The 15986-nt window shown below is 41.3% G+C and overlaps 1 protein-coding gene across 5 annotated transcripts in view; it reads right to left on the reverse strand.

Moving 5' to 3' along the window:
• Positions 1–15986, reverse strand: part of PCYT1B (phosphate cytidylyltransferase 1, choline, beta) — a 102666-nt gene that overhangs the window by 42901 nt on the left and 43779 nt on the right. For 3 of the 5 annotated variants that reach the window (XM_032286157.1, XM_032286156.1, XM_032286155.1), the window contains one exon: positions 8002–8101. The exons of 1 other annotated variant lie outside the window; for it this stretch is intronic. In XM_032286157.1, coding sequence (XP_032142048.1) covers positions 8002–8101 — 100 coding nt within the window. Of the gene's footprint in view, positions 1–8001; positions 8102–8578; positions 8886–15986 lie in introns of those variants that run through there. One more of the 5 variants, XM_032286158.1, reaches the window with a different exon arrangement.

Consider the following 15986-nt stretch of genomic DNA (forward strand, 5'->3'; position numbering starts at 1 on the left):
TTTCTTCCCAACTCCAAGTCATGTCAGTAGCCTGAAGTCAGCCATGGTAGAGTACTTACACAACAGAAATTGGCAAATGCTACAAATCAGGGTTTATTTCCCGCTGGAGGATCAGCTGTTAAACCTTGACTAGCATACCACTGTAAGGCCTCTCCCTAACCTCTTTGGTATAATAAGAGATGAGGGGCCGGGTACAGTGGCTCATGCCTGTAATCCCAGCACTTTGGGAGGCTGAGGCAGGCAGATCACCTGAGGTCGGGAGTTCGAGACCAGCCTGACCAACATGGAGAAACCGTGTCTCTACTAAAAATACAAAATTAGCCAGGCATGGTGGTGCATGCCTGTAATCCCAGCTACTTGGGAGGCTGAGGCAGGAGAATTGCTTGCACCTGGGAGGTGAAGGTTGCTGTGAGCTGAGATCGTGTCATTGCACTCCAGCCTGGGCAACAAGAGTGAAACTCCGTCTCAAAAAATAAAGAGATGAGGGACACATGCCTCAAAGGGAGGAGAGTCAGGGTTTAATGTCGCATGTAGAAGTGGCGCTCAGGGCTGAAGATGAGCAGCCAACACTACAGTCCTTCCCAGGAAGAAAGGTCAGAAGTGAAGAGGTTACACAGACAGTGGCATGCAGTGCTCTAAAAAGTGCTTCCAAGAGGAAGAGGGACACACCTCAGTACAGCACCCCTGGGAGCCAGGAGACAGCAAGATAACACTATTGCTCAGCCAGGCCAAAGACCCATCCCCTTCAAGTCACCGAGGGAAACTGGGTATGGAGTTCCATCAATTTGAAATAGGCCTTCTGAAGGAGGAACAAGACAAAACAGTCACACAAAATTATTCTTTTTAACTGGTTGGAGGAAGGAGGTTGCAGCTCTATTGTTTTTTTGAGATGGAGTCTCGCTCTGTTACCCAGGCTGGAGTGCAGTGGTGTGATCTCGGCGCACTGCAACTTCCGCCTCCTGGGTTCAAACGATTCTCCTGTCTCAGCCTCCTGAGTAGCTGGGATTACAAGCACAAGCCGCCATACTCTACTAATTCTGTATTTTTAGTAGAGACTGGGTTTCACCATGTTCCCCAGGCTGGTTGTGAACTCCCGAGCTCAGGCAGTCCACCCGCCTCGGCCTCCCAAAGTGCTAGGATTACAGGCGGGAGCCACCGCGCCCAGCTGGTTGCAGCTCTGTTATACCCCCATCCTGATAGTCTGGAAGATCCCTGCTACATTTATATAGAAAATTCTATATACTTTGCCAATCTTGACACCTTTCTAGACTCTCCATAAAGGAACTAGAAAATCCAAGAAGAGGATCCAAAAATGGATGAGAGGAGAAAGAAGTCGTTTCTCATATCAAAATGCACTCATTTTAAGCACCCTTATCACATTTTCTCCATAGCTACAAACAACAGAGACATTTTATTCTTGCAGTGAGAAGGAAAGAGACATAAGTGGCCATAATAGTGTTCTATTTTTATTTATTTATTTATTTATTGAGACAGAGTCTTGCTATGTCACCCAGGCTAGAGTGCAGTGGCGCGATCTGGGCTCACTGAATCCTCCACCTCCCAGGTTCAAGCAATTCTCCTGCCTCAGCCTCTCCAGTAGCTAGGATTACTGGCGCCCACCCCCACACCCGGCTAATTTTTGTATTTTTGGTAAAAACAGGATTTCGCCATGGTGGCCAGGCTGGTCCCAAACTCCTGACTTCGTGATCCACCCACCTTGGCCTCCCAAAGTGCTGGGATTATAGGCTGAGCTAATAGTGTTCTTTAAAAAGAAGTACAAGGACTATCAGTTAAATATGGTTAACTGAACACACACATTATCTCTACTTCCTCCTAGAAACACCACCACAATTACTAAGAGTTAAAAGTTAAAGAACTAAGAGTTAAAAGATAAAGTTAAAAGTTAAGTTAAAAAGATATCACCCCCCGCCGGGCGCGGTGGCTCAAGCCTGTAATCCCAGCACTTTGGGAGGCCGAGGCGGGTGGATCACGAGGTCAAGAGATCGAGACCATCCTGGTCAACATGGTGAAACCCCATCTCTACTAAAAATACAAAAAATCAGCTGGGCATGGTGGCGCGTGCCTGTAATCCCAGCTACTCAGGAGGCTGAGGCAGGAGAATTGCCTGAACCCAGGAGGTGGAGGTTGCGGTGAGCCGAGATCGCGCCATTGCACTCCAGCCTGGGTAACATGAGTGAAACTCCGTCTCAAAAAAAAAAAAGATATAATCCCCCAAGGGCGGAGAAAACAAGAAAAGCAATGACAATGGATAAGAAAGTCAACAACATTTTAGAAAGTTGATTGTCAAGTGTTGAGTGCCCACAGGGAATAAGAATCAGGGATGAAGAAGGCAGGGAAAGGGACGGCTAGTTTTTTTTTTTTAATATATAAGCTAAGGATACTACTGACTTTTACAAATAGCCAGGTGTGGTGGCTCAAGGCTGTAATCCTTGCACTTTGGGAGGCTGAGGCAGGCAGATCACTTGAGGGTAGGAGTTCCAGACCAGCCTGGCCAACATAGTGAAACCCCGTTCCTACTAAAAACACATAAATTAGCCAGGTGTGGTGGAGGCACCTGTAATCTCAGCTACTCAGAAGGCTGAGGCAGTAGAATAGCTTGAACCCGAGAGGCGGAGGTTGCAGTGAGCCGAGATCGCGCCACTGTACTCTAGCCTGGGTGGCAGAGATAAACACATACACAAAAATATATATATATATATATATAAACGTATAAACGTATATATATATATATAAACGTATATATATATATGCATGTATTACGTTGATGTTATAAAATAAATTTTTTAAAAAGACAGAAATCAATGCCGATTTCTGTTGAATGATCTTTAAGACTTAGATTGAAAATTGTGATTATTTCTTGATGCAATGCAACCTCATTAATTTGGAACATAAAGAAATGTTACATTAATAGACTCAGATGGTACAATGTTTCTAATAAATTAAATTTCTCTAATAAAAAAAGTTGAGAGACTTTATGTCAGATTGGGAATTGCAATTATTTCCAATTATACACAATTTTGAACAAACAGAATTGCCTTCATAGGATTATACTGTATTCTAAATAAGGCACAGTAAATAGAAAATGCTTTGAAATAACAAACTGTCTAATGAGGGAGCCTTGCTTTCAATGTTCTTATTCAATTTGAATTCAATTGAGTAAAATTTGTTGTAAGATATAAACCCCAGGGGAAAGCAGATGGCAGTTTTGTAAAACTTTTTGTTATTTATTCAGAGGTGATCAAGATAAATGAATTCAGGAAGCAGGGAGGAAAGAAAAGTAAAGAAAGAAGATGTAATTACTGAGAAAAAGGCCATTTAGTAAATCTGAAGAGTATTTACAAAGTTGATTTTGCAATAAGTTCACTTTTAAAAACCGTGGTGTGTCAGCAATTTCCATTCTTTGGGAAACTCTCCAGGACTCCCCTCCCCCGCCAAAAAGCCACCCTGATCTTTCGTCTCTTCAACAAATAAACTTCAAGGCAAAAAAGAGAGAGAGAGAAAGAGAAATCAAAGGGGGATCTGCAGATTGAAAGAGATTTAAAAGACATTATCAGCCTACTGTAAAGTATGGACATTATTTGGATTGGGTTCAAACAAGCTATATACAAATGATAACATAAAATAATTAGAAATTGGAACACTGGATATCTGGTGATATCAAAGAATTACTGCTAATTTTTTTTAGGTAAGATCGTGATACAGTGGTTATGTTTTTAAAAACCAGAGTTCTTATTACTCAGACATATATACAGAATGCTACAAAGTGTGGGATTTCGTTTCAAACCATTCAAGAGGATGGAATAGACGGAGGTGTGCATGGTGCAAGACTGGCCATGGGTTGGTGGTTGTTAGGTATGAGTGACAGGCACAGGAAGGTTCATTATATTGTTCTACTTCTGTGGGTGTTTGAAATACTCTATAATAAAGCTTTTTTTAAAAAGAGTATAGGCCAGGCACCGTAGCTTACGCCTGTAATTCCAGCACTTTGGGAGACCGAGGTGGGCAGATCACAGGTCAGGAGTTCCAGACCAGCCTGAGCAACATGGTAAAACCCCATGTCTACTAAAAAGACACCAAAAAAAATTAGCCAGGTGTGGTGGCACGTGCCTGTAATCCCAGCTACTCGGGAGGCTGAGGCAGGAGAATCGCTTGAACCCGGGAGGTGGAGGTTGCAGTGAGGCAAGATTGTGCCACTACACTCCAGCCTGGGCAACAAGAGTGAAACTTCATCTCAAAAAAAAAAAAAGAAAAAGAAAAGAAAAAGACTCCATCTTGCTAGCAGACTCACTCTCTTTCTCCACTGACGGCTTTGAAGAAGCAAGCTGCCATGCTGTGAAAGGGCCTATGGAGAAAGCCACATGGCAAGGACCCGCAGGTGGCCTCTAGGAGCTGAGAGTGGCCTCTGGCTGACAACTGGTAAGAAGCTGGTCCCTTGCTCTTACAGTCACAAGGAAATAAATTCTGGTAACAACCTGAGTGAGCTTGGAAGCAGATCTAACACCAGTCAGCCTCCAGATGAGAACTGATCCTGGGGTGTCACCTTGAATGCAGCCTGTGAGACTCATGACGTTTGCTCTTCAAAAGACATTTTTACAAAAATGAAAAGGTGAGTCATAGACTGGGAGAAAATATTTGCGAAATATAGGACTTGTATCTAGAATATATAAAGAACTCTCAAAACTCAGTAAGATGAACAACCCACCACCCAGTTAAATAAAGCAAAAATATTGAACAGACATTTCACCAAAGAAAATAAATGCAAAGATGGTAAATAAACACAAGAAGATCCTCAATAACATTAGTCATTAGGGAAATACAAATGAAAACCACAATGAGATAACACTTCACACACACTAGAATGGCTAAAAAAGAAAGTTTTTTAATTGAGCATACCAAGCGATGGTGAGAACGCAGAGCAACTGGGACACTCAGATACTACAGATAGGAATTAAAAGTGGTACGAGCGCTTTGGAAAGCAGTTTGGCAGTTGATTAAAACATTAAACACACACCTACCATACAGCCAAACAGGAGGCAATCACCAACCACATTAAGTTTAAATTCAGACTATTGTGGGGTATGTTAGGCATATCTTGGTATTTGCTTCAGATACAAGCAAATAAGGGTGATTGATCATCTTTGATTATGGCTATTAACAAGGCTTGGATTATGGCTATTTTAAGGCATTTAAACAGTATCTTAGAAATACATACAATTCACACAGCACATATGTTTCACATAATCTTTGCATCAACACTATGAGGTAGCCAGGTGAAAGCAGCTTACCCAATGTCATACAACCAATTTACGATGATGTCTGAGTGCAAATCAAACTCACCACTCTTTCTTCTACCTTGTTAGTACCTGCTAGAAAACTACATGCTGCTATGAATTCTAGTCTTTAAAACAAAACAGAAACTATTATTAAACACCCAGTAATTTTGGGAACTAGTACTGTTTTTTGTACAATTGATGTTCGAAAAAGGTGGCACAAGTTTACCTTTTAAAATCTTATGGTTACTTATTTTATACAATTTACATAGTTTCATATAAACTTTGTAGCTATCTTCTACTTATCACTAGCCAGTGATACTAGCTAATTATACTATTTTCTGTAAATAATAGTGATTGAAGTTTGCTTTTTTAATACATTAACGTTTTAGAACAGTGAGTATATGTAAAGAAAAATTATTAAGTAAACTACATCACAGATGGTACACGAATAAGGCAGATTCATTAAGGCAGCTCTTGAAAAATGTAGTCAGGGAAATTCTACATACTGTGGAAACAGATAATACAAACTTCCTTTCAGAAAAGTGAAACAGAAAATCAGAAACAAGTTTCCCTTTAAGAAAAATGTCAGTTTAGGGCCAGGCACAGCGGCTCATGCCTATAATCCCAGTACTTTGGGAGGCCAAGGTGGGTAGATGGCTCAAGTCCAGGAGTTCAAGACCAGCCTGGGCAACATAGAAAAACTCCATCTCTACAAAAAATACAAAAAATAGCCAGACATGGTGGCACATGCCTGTGATCTAAGCTACTTGGGAGGCTGAAGTGGGAGGATCGCTTGAGCCTGGGAGGTTAGGACTGCAGTGAGCTGTGATTACACCACTGCACTCTAGCCTGGGTGACAGAGTGAGAACCTGTCTCAAAAAAAGAAAAAGAAAAGAAAAGAAGGCAGTTTTAATGAAAAGGAACCTATGAAACAATCTTCTGGACTTTTCCTTTCTGTCAAGCCAGAAGAATGATTCTCTATGTATCGGAATACATACAACACCATGTATGTTCATAGCTTCACAGCTGGACTAACTAAGACCAAAGGTGCCAATTCTGATGGCTTTTTTGCTTTTTTCTGTTCTTTCTCTTGAGGTTTCATCACCCCTCTGACCCCACAGACAAGGTCAAAAAGCTGACAGCTATGGGCTGGGTTTGTCATTACCTCCTCTAGAATGTGTACCCCAGCCCCTGTTTGGGCAATTCTAAACTTGTAAAACATATTGTAGGCAATTTTATTGTGTCACAAAATATGGCTAGTGTAGGAGATGGTAAGAGAGTCCAGTTATAACTATAATCTAGGCCAGGCACAGTGGCTCACGCCTGTAACCCCAGTACTTTGGGAGGCTGAGATGGGTGGATCACTTGAGGTCAGGAGTTCAAGACCAGCCTGGCCAACATGTCGAAACCAGCTCTACTAAAAATACAAAAACAAAAAAGCAAACAAAAAACTATAATTTTGAAGAGCATTATCAGATACCAAATTCTGCTGTTTTGTCTTTTTTGAGGGCACACTCAAGACAGTGCCACAAACAGGTAAATGGCTTACTACTCTTGAAGCAATTTCTCTGTGTCTTCATTATTCCTCTTCCACCTGCCTGCAATACCTTTACATTTTCTGCCCCCACAGTCCAAATCTCGCTTCTCCTAAAAGGTCTGTTCTGCTCTCTCCTGGAAGTCTTGCCTGACCACTCAGGCCAAATGAGTCTGCCATTCTCTAAGAATCAATTATCATCTGTTTGCAGGATTTAACCCCAAGCACGTGCACGCATGTTACTAGTGCTTTTTTTTTCACATCTAGTTGTCTCATCTCTTTATCATGAAAACTCTTGAAAAACAGAGATGGTACCTTATAATTCTTTCTAAATATCTTCCCTATCCATCTTTTGGCATAATGCTTTAGGCATGAATGAATGAACAAACTTCTATAGCACAACCCACTCTTTTTAAGGCACATTTGAAACTTTTTAAAAAATGCAGGCTTTTAATGTTAATAATTATACTAGCTTAGGTTTGTATATGCCTTCATGGTTTTAAAAATGCTTGGGTACTTTCAAAGAGTCTAGTTATCACAGAAATTTTGAGGTAGGTATTGTTGTCCCTGTTTTGAGGAAACAGATTCAGATCTTTCTAGTGACTTGCCCAAGGTTGTAGAACTAACAGGTGACAAAGCTGAGGCTCAAACTCCCCGTATTTGGAGGCATGTTTTTTTTTCTTGGCTCCTGTGGTTGGTGTGGTTTATCACTACTAGTGTTTACCCTTCTTTCACTGTGTTATAACCTCTAAAGTCAACTCTCTGATTGAAAGCAAGTGCTGTACAAATAATGTTGGGCCTTTCTGATACTTTTTTTTTTTTTTTTAAACGGAGTCTTGCTCTGTCACCCAGTCTGGAATGCAGTGGCACAATCTTGGCTTACTGCAACCTCTACCTCCTGGGTTCAAGCAGTCCTCCCACCTCAGCCTCCCAAAGTGAGTAGCTGGTACTACAGGCATGCCCCACCATGCCTGGCTAATTTTTGTATTTTAGTAGAGATGGGGTTTCCCCATGTTGGCCAGGCTGGTCTCAAACTCCTGACCTCAAGGTGATCCGCCCACCTCAGCCTCCCAAAGTGCTGGGATTACAGGCGTGAGCCACTGTGCCCAGCCCGTTTCTGATACTTTAAATGTCAAGCCAGGGCCCATTTGAGAAAAAGGAGTACAGCCTCACCTGGTGTTCCTAAGCGGGCCTGAGCAATGGTCAGTTTTTCATGGGGTGCTTGGCACTGGCAGTTGGTTTCATCAGCAAATGGAGCAGGTGCCGTCAGGGTCTAGAAGGGAGAAAAAGAAAGGGAATACAGTCTAACAAACTTCCTTTGGCACTAACTTCCTCTGAAGTTTTGTTTCTGTTGGCTACACAGGTATGATTAAGAAGTCAAATATATCCACTGAGTCTTTCAGAGAAATACTGTACTGTTAGAAATAAAAATAGGGCATCATCACTGAAACGTTTTTGTTTGTTTTCTACTGATGCTTCAGAAATAATAAAAGCTCTTCAGTGTCTATGCTATGCCAGGTACCAGATGAGATACTCTGGTGTTATCTCTTTTAGGCTTCACAGCCCCCTGTGATGAATAGATACTTCTATACTTCTAGAGTATAGGATAATACTATCTCTACTTCACAAAAAGGAAACTGAGGCTCATTAGGGTTAAGAAATATGCCAAGTCATGACCTTGGAAAGTCACAACACCCAGCTTCAAACATTTCATAACCAACGAGGGCAGTCTTCAAACATTTACACTCACCCACACCCAGGAGACTCGGCTGGAAAGAATGCCATACTCAGAAGTGTGGCGTGACATCACCTATATTTCACACACACACCAGCTTGGCCAATGACAAACTCTGATGTCTCTTTCGATGCAAAGGCCAAAGCTGTTATCTGTGCCTTTGGAAGGTCTAAAAGCACAGCAATTCGGGCAGGCTGCAGATGACTTCTCCTGTGGTAGCTTCAACAGAGACCAGCGGCTAGAGGCCCCGCCCCAGGCAGCTTGGGCTGAGGCTCTGGGGAATGCTGTGAGAAAGCTGTAGTCACTTGGAAACCTGCCCAGGAAGTGGCCTTGCATTTTTTAGTCAGCCTCTTAAAATGAAAACGTCACTCTCTTCAGATAGATGAAGACAAAGCAAGTGGTGTTTTTGTAAACAAGGCAAATGCAATCCAGAGTTGCCCATTTGTAGTCTTTGAACTGTGCCATGAATACAGTCACCAATACTTCATCTTTGTGATTGTTAGACCTTAAGTTGATTAGTCACTGTAAACGTTATTCACAGCACTACATGAATTGTTTGTTAGAGATGGAGACAGTTTAAGATGTGTTTCTTAACTTAGGGACACTAGACTGAAGAATGATCCATACATTTGGACAGGGGCTGTGACTCACTTCTGCCACTTATTTATCCATTCGCTCACTCATTCAAATATGTTGCAGGCACTATGTTGGAATCTGGGGATAGAAGCAGGGATAAGACCAATAATCTCTGCCCTTGGGGAGCCCCCATTCTCTGCACCGACGAGAACCGAGCCTTCCCCATCCCCTTCCCTCTCCTCATTGCAGTCCCTTCCACCCTAGGAGCTCGATGTTGTCTGGAGACCTCCCAGTTATGAGATTTTCTTAGCCCTCACTTTCTCCTTCAGGGCTTTGGAAGAAAACCAAGACTTGGGACAAGGATTTAGGAAACTTGGGTTCACTATTGGTTCTTTTTCAGATACATTATGGTGACCTTGTAGGCTATGATAAACCACAGTGGCATTTGTAATGTGGCAAAGAGGCGCAGTGACAAGAACAGAAATTCTGTAGCCACAAAACCGGGGTTCAGATCCCCTCTCCAGCACTTACTGGCCATGTATTTGAATTTGGCTCTTCTGGTTGAAAGAAACTGACATTCACTAACATTAGCTCAAAGGATGGAGGATTTCTTTTAAGACTACCCTGGAACAGAAACTGTGGAAAAGGAAGAAAGGGGCAGAACATGGCCCCAGAGTGTCAGAGTGCTCTGCACCAACTTGGCTGCTCTGTACACGTGATCCTTTCTTTCCCACCCTCATTGACTATATTTCCTTCCATGACATTAAAGCCACTGCCTGCCTTCCACTGCTCCACAGCTTCAGCTCTGCTATGGCCAGCCCATCATGGCCTCCTCAGTCTCCCTTTACAACACTCCTTTAACAACTTTCCATTGTGCCCTTCAGCCCTAGCTCCTGCTTCTACCAACTTATTGCCTCTTTCCATGTTTCCCAATTCAAATTCCTAAGGGAGAATCTGATTGACCAAGTTCATCTTTTCAAATCAGGCCATAACCAGGATTGGTTGGCATTGGGTCAGGCACCCACCCTGGGGCCCAACAGATGTAGTAAGGAAAGTCATGAGTGGCCCACCACTACCACTTCAGGAGAAGCTATACTTCAGGCAAGAAATACTTTTGACTTTGTGTGCTTAAAAGCAAGTTCCTTAACTTATTTGAACCTCAGTTTCATCTGTAAAATGGGCTATTCGTCTTACAAGGCTGTTGTGAAAAGCAGAGATAATATGTGTAACATCCCTGGTACTCAATAAACTATAGCTGTTATTACTGTTATTATTATCACTATTATACATAATATGAATAATAATGGATAATATAGTTTCCCATAGAATGGATAATATAGTTATCTAATAATAATATAGTTATTTAACTATTATCTATAGTTAATATAGATAATATAGTTACCCAAGTTGACTTATTTTTATTTTTTATTTATTTATTTTTTTGAGACAGAGTCTCACTCTGTTTCCCTGGTTGGAGGCCAATGGTGCGATCTCGGCTCACTGCAACCTCCATCTTCTGGGTTCAAGCAATTCTCCTGCCTCAGCCTCCCAAGTAGCTGGGACTACAGGCACATACCACCATGCCTGGCCACAAATTGACTTATGAATGGACTTCTAGCACACAATCCAAATGGGTAAATGGATTGGCAAGCAGAATTAGCTTATATTAATTATTCATTACTTTTTAATATATATGGACAATGAACCTTTTTCACATGACCTAAAATAAATTACTATTTGGAGATCTTTTATGTGCTAGTCACAAAGTTTATTAAAGAGGAAATAAGGTGTTGCCATTTTCTAAGAACAGTGTATTCCTGAGAGTGTGAAATCTGGTAATTAAAACAGAGATAGGGAAAGTTGTAAAGCAACAATAGTTACTCAAAGGGGAAGAAAAGGTTTCTATGCACTGTGCATTTTGTTCTTAATTATTATGACCTAAAAGTAGGGAAGGAGGAGAACAAAAGAGATGGAAGGCAGAGAGGATTCCTAAGTGTGTGAATGTGCTTGGGTTTGCACGTGTGCACAGGTGACTATCTTTAACAGCAGTTGATATGGAGAAGGGCTATTTCTTGTTATGTACAATGTAATGTGCTCAGAATAGGAATTACGTAAAAATAAATGAGCCACAGCCTTGCTCTTCAGAGCATTGCTTTCTAAAGCACAGCAGGATACTTCTTGAGTTGATCAAGCTCTACATTAAGGAAGACTTTAGTTAAGGCCCAGCTACTACCAACCAGCCCTGTGACCTGAGACAATATATTTTCAGTCCAAAAACCTCAGATTACAATAATAATAATAATAAAAAAACTCCTTCTCTGAGCCAGAACAAATCATTTGCTTTATAAAAACTTCTCTGTTCCTTAGATTCTGCCTCTTCCATATACTAGAGGCAGATCAACTTCAGGACAATGTGAGTAAGATAGAGGCTTCTGGGAGGGGCAGGGACTGAGCTAACTTCACCATTTGCAAAGCCGAGAGTCTTCCAGGGATCCTCTGGTCTAGACCCTACAGAAAACATAACATAAGAGCTAAATCTTTGAGTACCTGCTTAGTGCCATGTATCCATCGATATGCTAACCACTTTAAATGTATTTGCTCACTTAATTTCTACAACTCTGTGAGGTGGATATTATCTTCACTGAACTGCATTGCACCTGTCTTCAAGGTGACACCAAGTGACAGCAAAAAGCAACAGCAGTGGTAGATCCCTCAAACTCAGTTACCTTTTTGGCTCCCTGTGAGCTAAGGAAACCCTTAGGATTTTTAGGCAATAGGGATGGAGAAACCTCAAAAAGGAGATACATGATTTTCTGATAGAGAAGTCGGGGGACTCGAAAAACTAACTGAAGAAATAAAAGCGTGTAACCATATTTTTGCCCAGACTTAGTGAAGCAGGTCAAACGACTTTCTTGTCGTTATTCGCAAGCCTCAGGTTAGACTTTAAAACAGCCAGATCACATTTTGTAGTGTTTATTAGCACATGACATATGCTTAATATGATGCTAGGTGTTTGGAGGGTAGAGAAATGGAGGAGAGAGTTAAGAAAGTTAGGAACAGAATTGGCTTTGCGGTAGCAATCTTCCAAAGTGAAGAATGACCCTTTTAGGATGGGAGAAGGTATTAGTTTGAAAAGGCATGTTCAGTTTTAAATAATTTCCTACTTGGGGAACAACATTACTCTTTTGAGCATGTAAAGCATAGAAACTAAGCTTCTGAACTGGTGAAGATCATCAGAAGATAGACTATGCCCCTCCTGAGAGGCCTATTCCAAATGTGGGGTTCGGTTGGCACATGAGATTTTTATGTTTAGCAGAAGACAGCAAGAATCATAAAGGGTTAAGAAGCCATGGCCCAGTGCCCTGGACCTCACATATGCAAAGGGCCTTGCCAGACCACACACTTGGAGCTAGGTTGCAATAAAACTTCTTTCTACCTAATTAAAGATTTCAGAATACTTAGTCATTACAAGGTGAGTCTGTTACCTATTTGTCACACAAGTTCTGGTTATATAAACTAAACTATACCATAGAATCATGCCAAAGCCACATTTCATCAGGCTTTTAAAGGAGTAGACATTATATGTTGGGCATTTCATGTATAGAATCTCTTCAGTTGGACATTGTCAAATATTTACTTAAAACAAAGGCTTTTAGGTACTGGACAATGGACAATGCAAATATTACTTAAGTGCAAAAAAATGGTTGCTAGAACCTGCAATTATGCAATATACATCACTGACAACTGATCAGACAACAAGCTAATCAACCAATCAGAACTTAGCACAGTACTGCTGGTGGTGATAGGCCAACACCCGCATTGCTTGTTTAAGCTAAGCTATTCTTAACTCCAGTGGGGCAATCCAGTCAGACAGGCCTGAGTTCAAATCCCACCTCCATTATTTAATATCCCTTTCCTATTTTTACATTTGATTTTTAGAAAATTGCTGGTTCTTAACCTGTCAAAAAGAAGGATAAGCTGTTGTGAGGATTAACTAAAAGAATGTGTGGGTGACAAATATCTTCCCTTTTGCCTCCCCAGAATCCACTCTCTTTCTACCCTTCTCTATGCTTTTCCTCTACTTTTTTCTGTATGGCTTCCCCAGTGGACTGCACCAATGAGATCTCTGCCTCCTGCTTCCAGTTGGGTTGGGAAGCATGGGAAACAGTGAAGGGCAGGACAAGAGTGAGCTCAGGATATCTGTCTTCCTGGCTTCCTCTCTGCTAGGAAGCAGTGTGTTGGTTCTGTCTGAGGGGGCCCTCTTTATAGAGCTGTCTGTGTGAGGTTGTGGTAACCACACTCACCCCTTGTCCCTTCTAGCCTGGAGGATGGCAACCCTCCATTGTTTCTAGGCCAAGGATGCTATACTATTCCTTGAGGTTTCCTTAAACCCTGCCCATACCTTTCTAACTACTCCCTTTATTAAACTCTTTAAATTTCACCTTTAGACTGAGCCATCTGTGTCTTGACAGAGCCTTGGTTTATACAGTATCTATAACAGTTTGTTAGGCTCAAACATTAGCTAGAAAATGCTGATGAGGTATGTTTGAAGCACAGAAATCAATTGAAAAGTGAATTACCCAGAGTTACTACAGTTAGAACCATCTCAAGAAATGTCTCTAGTAGAAAAAACTTTTACAAAGACAGAACATTTTAATCAGGATATGTAAAAAAAGATAAGAACAGGACTTCAGAAACAATCTACTTCGAGGTAGGCCTTTTCCCATGAAACTCAACAGCTTTAGAACCACAAATTCAGAGGCCAGGCGTGGTAGCTCACGCCTGTAATCCCAGCAATTTGGGAGGCTAAGGCAGGCATATCACAAGGTCAGGAGTTCGAGGTCGGGCCAACACAGTGAAACCCCGTCTCTACTAAAAATACAAATATTAGCTGGGTGTAGTGGTGGGCACCTGTAGTCCCAGCTACTCAGAAGGCTGAAGCAGGAGAATTGAACCTGGGAGGCAGAGGTTGCCGTGAGCCGAGATGGTGCCACTGCACTCCAGCCTGGGCAACAGAGCGAGACTCCATCTCAAAAAAAAAAAAAAAAAAAAAAAAGAACCAAAAATTCTGAATTACAAAAAGACATCACAAAATGTCATCCAGCAGCCTCATACTGTTAGGTTTATATTTACTGGTTTCTGAACACATTTTTAAAGCCTTATTTATTGTGGAATCAGAATATCTTGGTCTTCTGAAGACAGAGGACAGAAAAAAACCAGATAATATAATTGACTATGAGCCCAACATATACAAATCACTGGATTCTTAGACTCTGTAACTGATTATGTAGACTCTTAAATCACGCAGCTGGTGCAAAGTCTTCACCAATAAATATCACTGAAGAGAAGAAAAAAGAGGCCCAGGATGTGGTTCACCACCAATAAATATCCATTTTTCATTTAGTATATGTTATAAGTAACAGGCACCATTGAAAACAGCAAGACAGTTTAATATGTACTAACAGGGAATGATATCTAACATATGTACTGACAGGGAATGATATCTAAGACATTTTGTTGAATGCAAAAAGCAAGTCACAAAGCAGTATGTTTAATATGTATGTATACATGCTATCTAGTATGATATCACTTTTAGCAAAAAGAGAGAAAGAAATAAAAGAGAGAGAGGTAATTGTGTAGAAATAGTTTAGGGCCAGGCAAGGTGGCTCATGCCTGTAATCCCAGCACTTTGGGAGGCCGAGGTGCGTGGATCGCCTAAGGTCAGTAGTTCAAGACCAGCCTGGCCAACATGGTGAAACCCCATCTCTACTAAAAATACAAAAATTAGCCTGGTCTGGTGGCGCCTGTAATCCCAGCTACTCAGGAGGCTGAGGAAGGAGAATCACTTGAACCCAGGAGGCAGAGGTTGCAGTGAGACGAAATCGCGCCACTGCACTCCAGCCTGGGTGACAAGAGTGAAACTCTGTCTCAAAAAAGAAAAAAAAAAAAAAGAAAAAATTTAGAACTGTGCTAATATGGTAGCCATTAGTCACATGTGGCTATTTAAATTCAAATTATAATTAATTAAACTTGAATAAAATTAAAAGCAGTTTGTCGTTCACATTAGCCACATTTCAGGTGCTCAATAACCCATGTGACTACTGGGTACTATATTGGGCAGTGCAGATTATAGAACATTTCTATCATCACAGAAAGTTCTACTAGGCAGCACTGGCCTGGAATGATACACATCGAATTGTTAATTGGGGTTACTCTTGGGAAGAAGATAATATTCTCGGAGAAGAGATGAAGGGATTTCATTGTTTATTTCATAAATGTCTGTCATTTTGTTTTATTTTTAAAATGAGAATGCATTCATGCGATGTTCATAATGCAAAAAAAAAATTAAAGAAATCTCTCCTTTGAATTCAGAGATGCAGAAAATTTAATAAAGGCTCAGGTGTCCCAAATGTGGCAGGGGTGGGGGAGCGAGGTCTCTATTAAGAAAAGAGTATTTTGAAAAATAAAAACTATTATCCAAAAATTAACTGTTAAATGATATGCTTCCCAGGTATATGGAATATTTAAAACTCATTTGTGCTTTTAAACATTTTTTAAATTACTTTCTTTTTCGTTTGAGATGGAGTTTCGCTCTTTGTTGCCGCTCAGGCTGAAGTGCAGTGGCACGATCTTGGCTCACTGCAACCTTCGCCTCCCAGGTTCAAGCGATTTTCCTATTGCAGCCTCCCAAGTAGCTGGGATTAAATGTGCCTGCCACCACGTCCAGCTGTTTATGTTTTTAGTAGAAACGGGTTTCACCATGTAACCAGGCTGGTCTTGAACTCCTGACCTCAGGTGATCCGCCTGCCTCAGTCTCCCAAAGTGCTGGGATTGCAGGCGTAAGCCA

This window comes from Sapajus apella, unplaced genomic scaffold (assembly GCF_009761245.1).
Source record: "Sapajus apella isolate SASKATOON/1434 unplaced genomic scaffold, GSC_monkey_1.0 scaffold17, whole genome shotgun sequence".
Classification (NCBI taxonomy): Eukaryota; Metazoa; Chordata; class Mammalia; order Primates; family Cebidae; genus Sapajus; species Sapajus apella.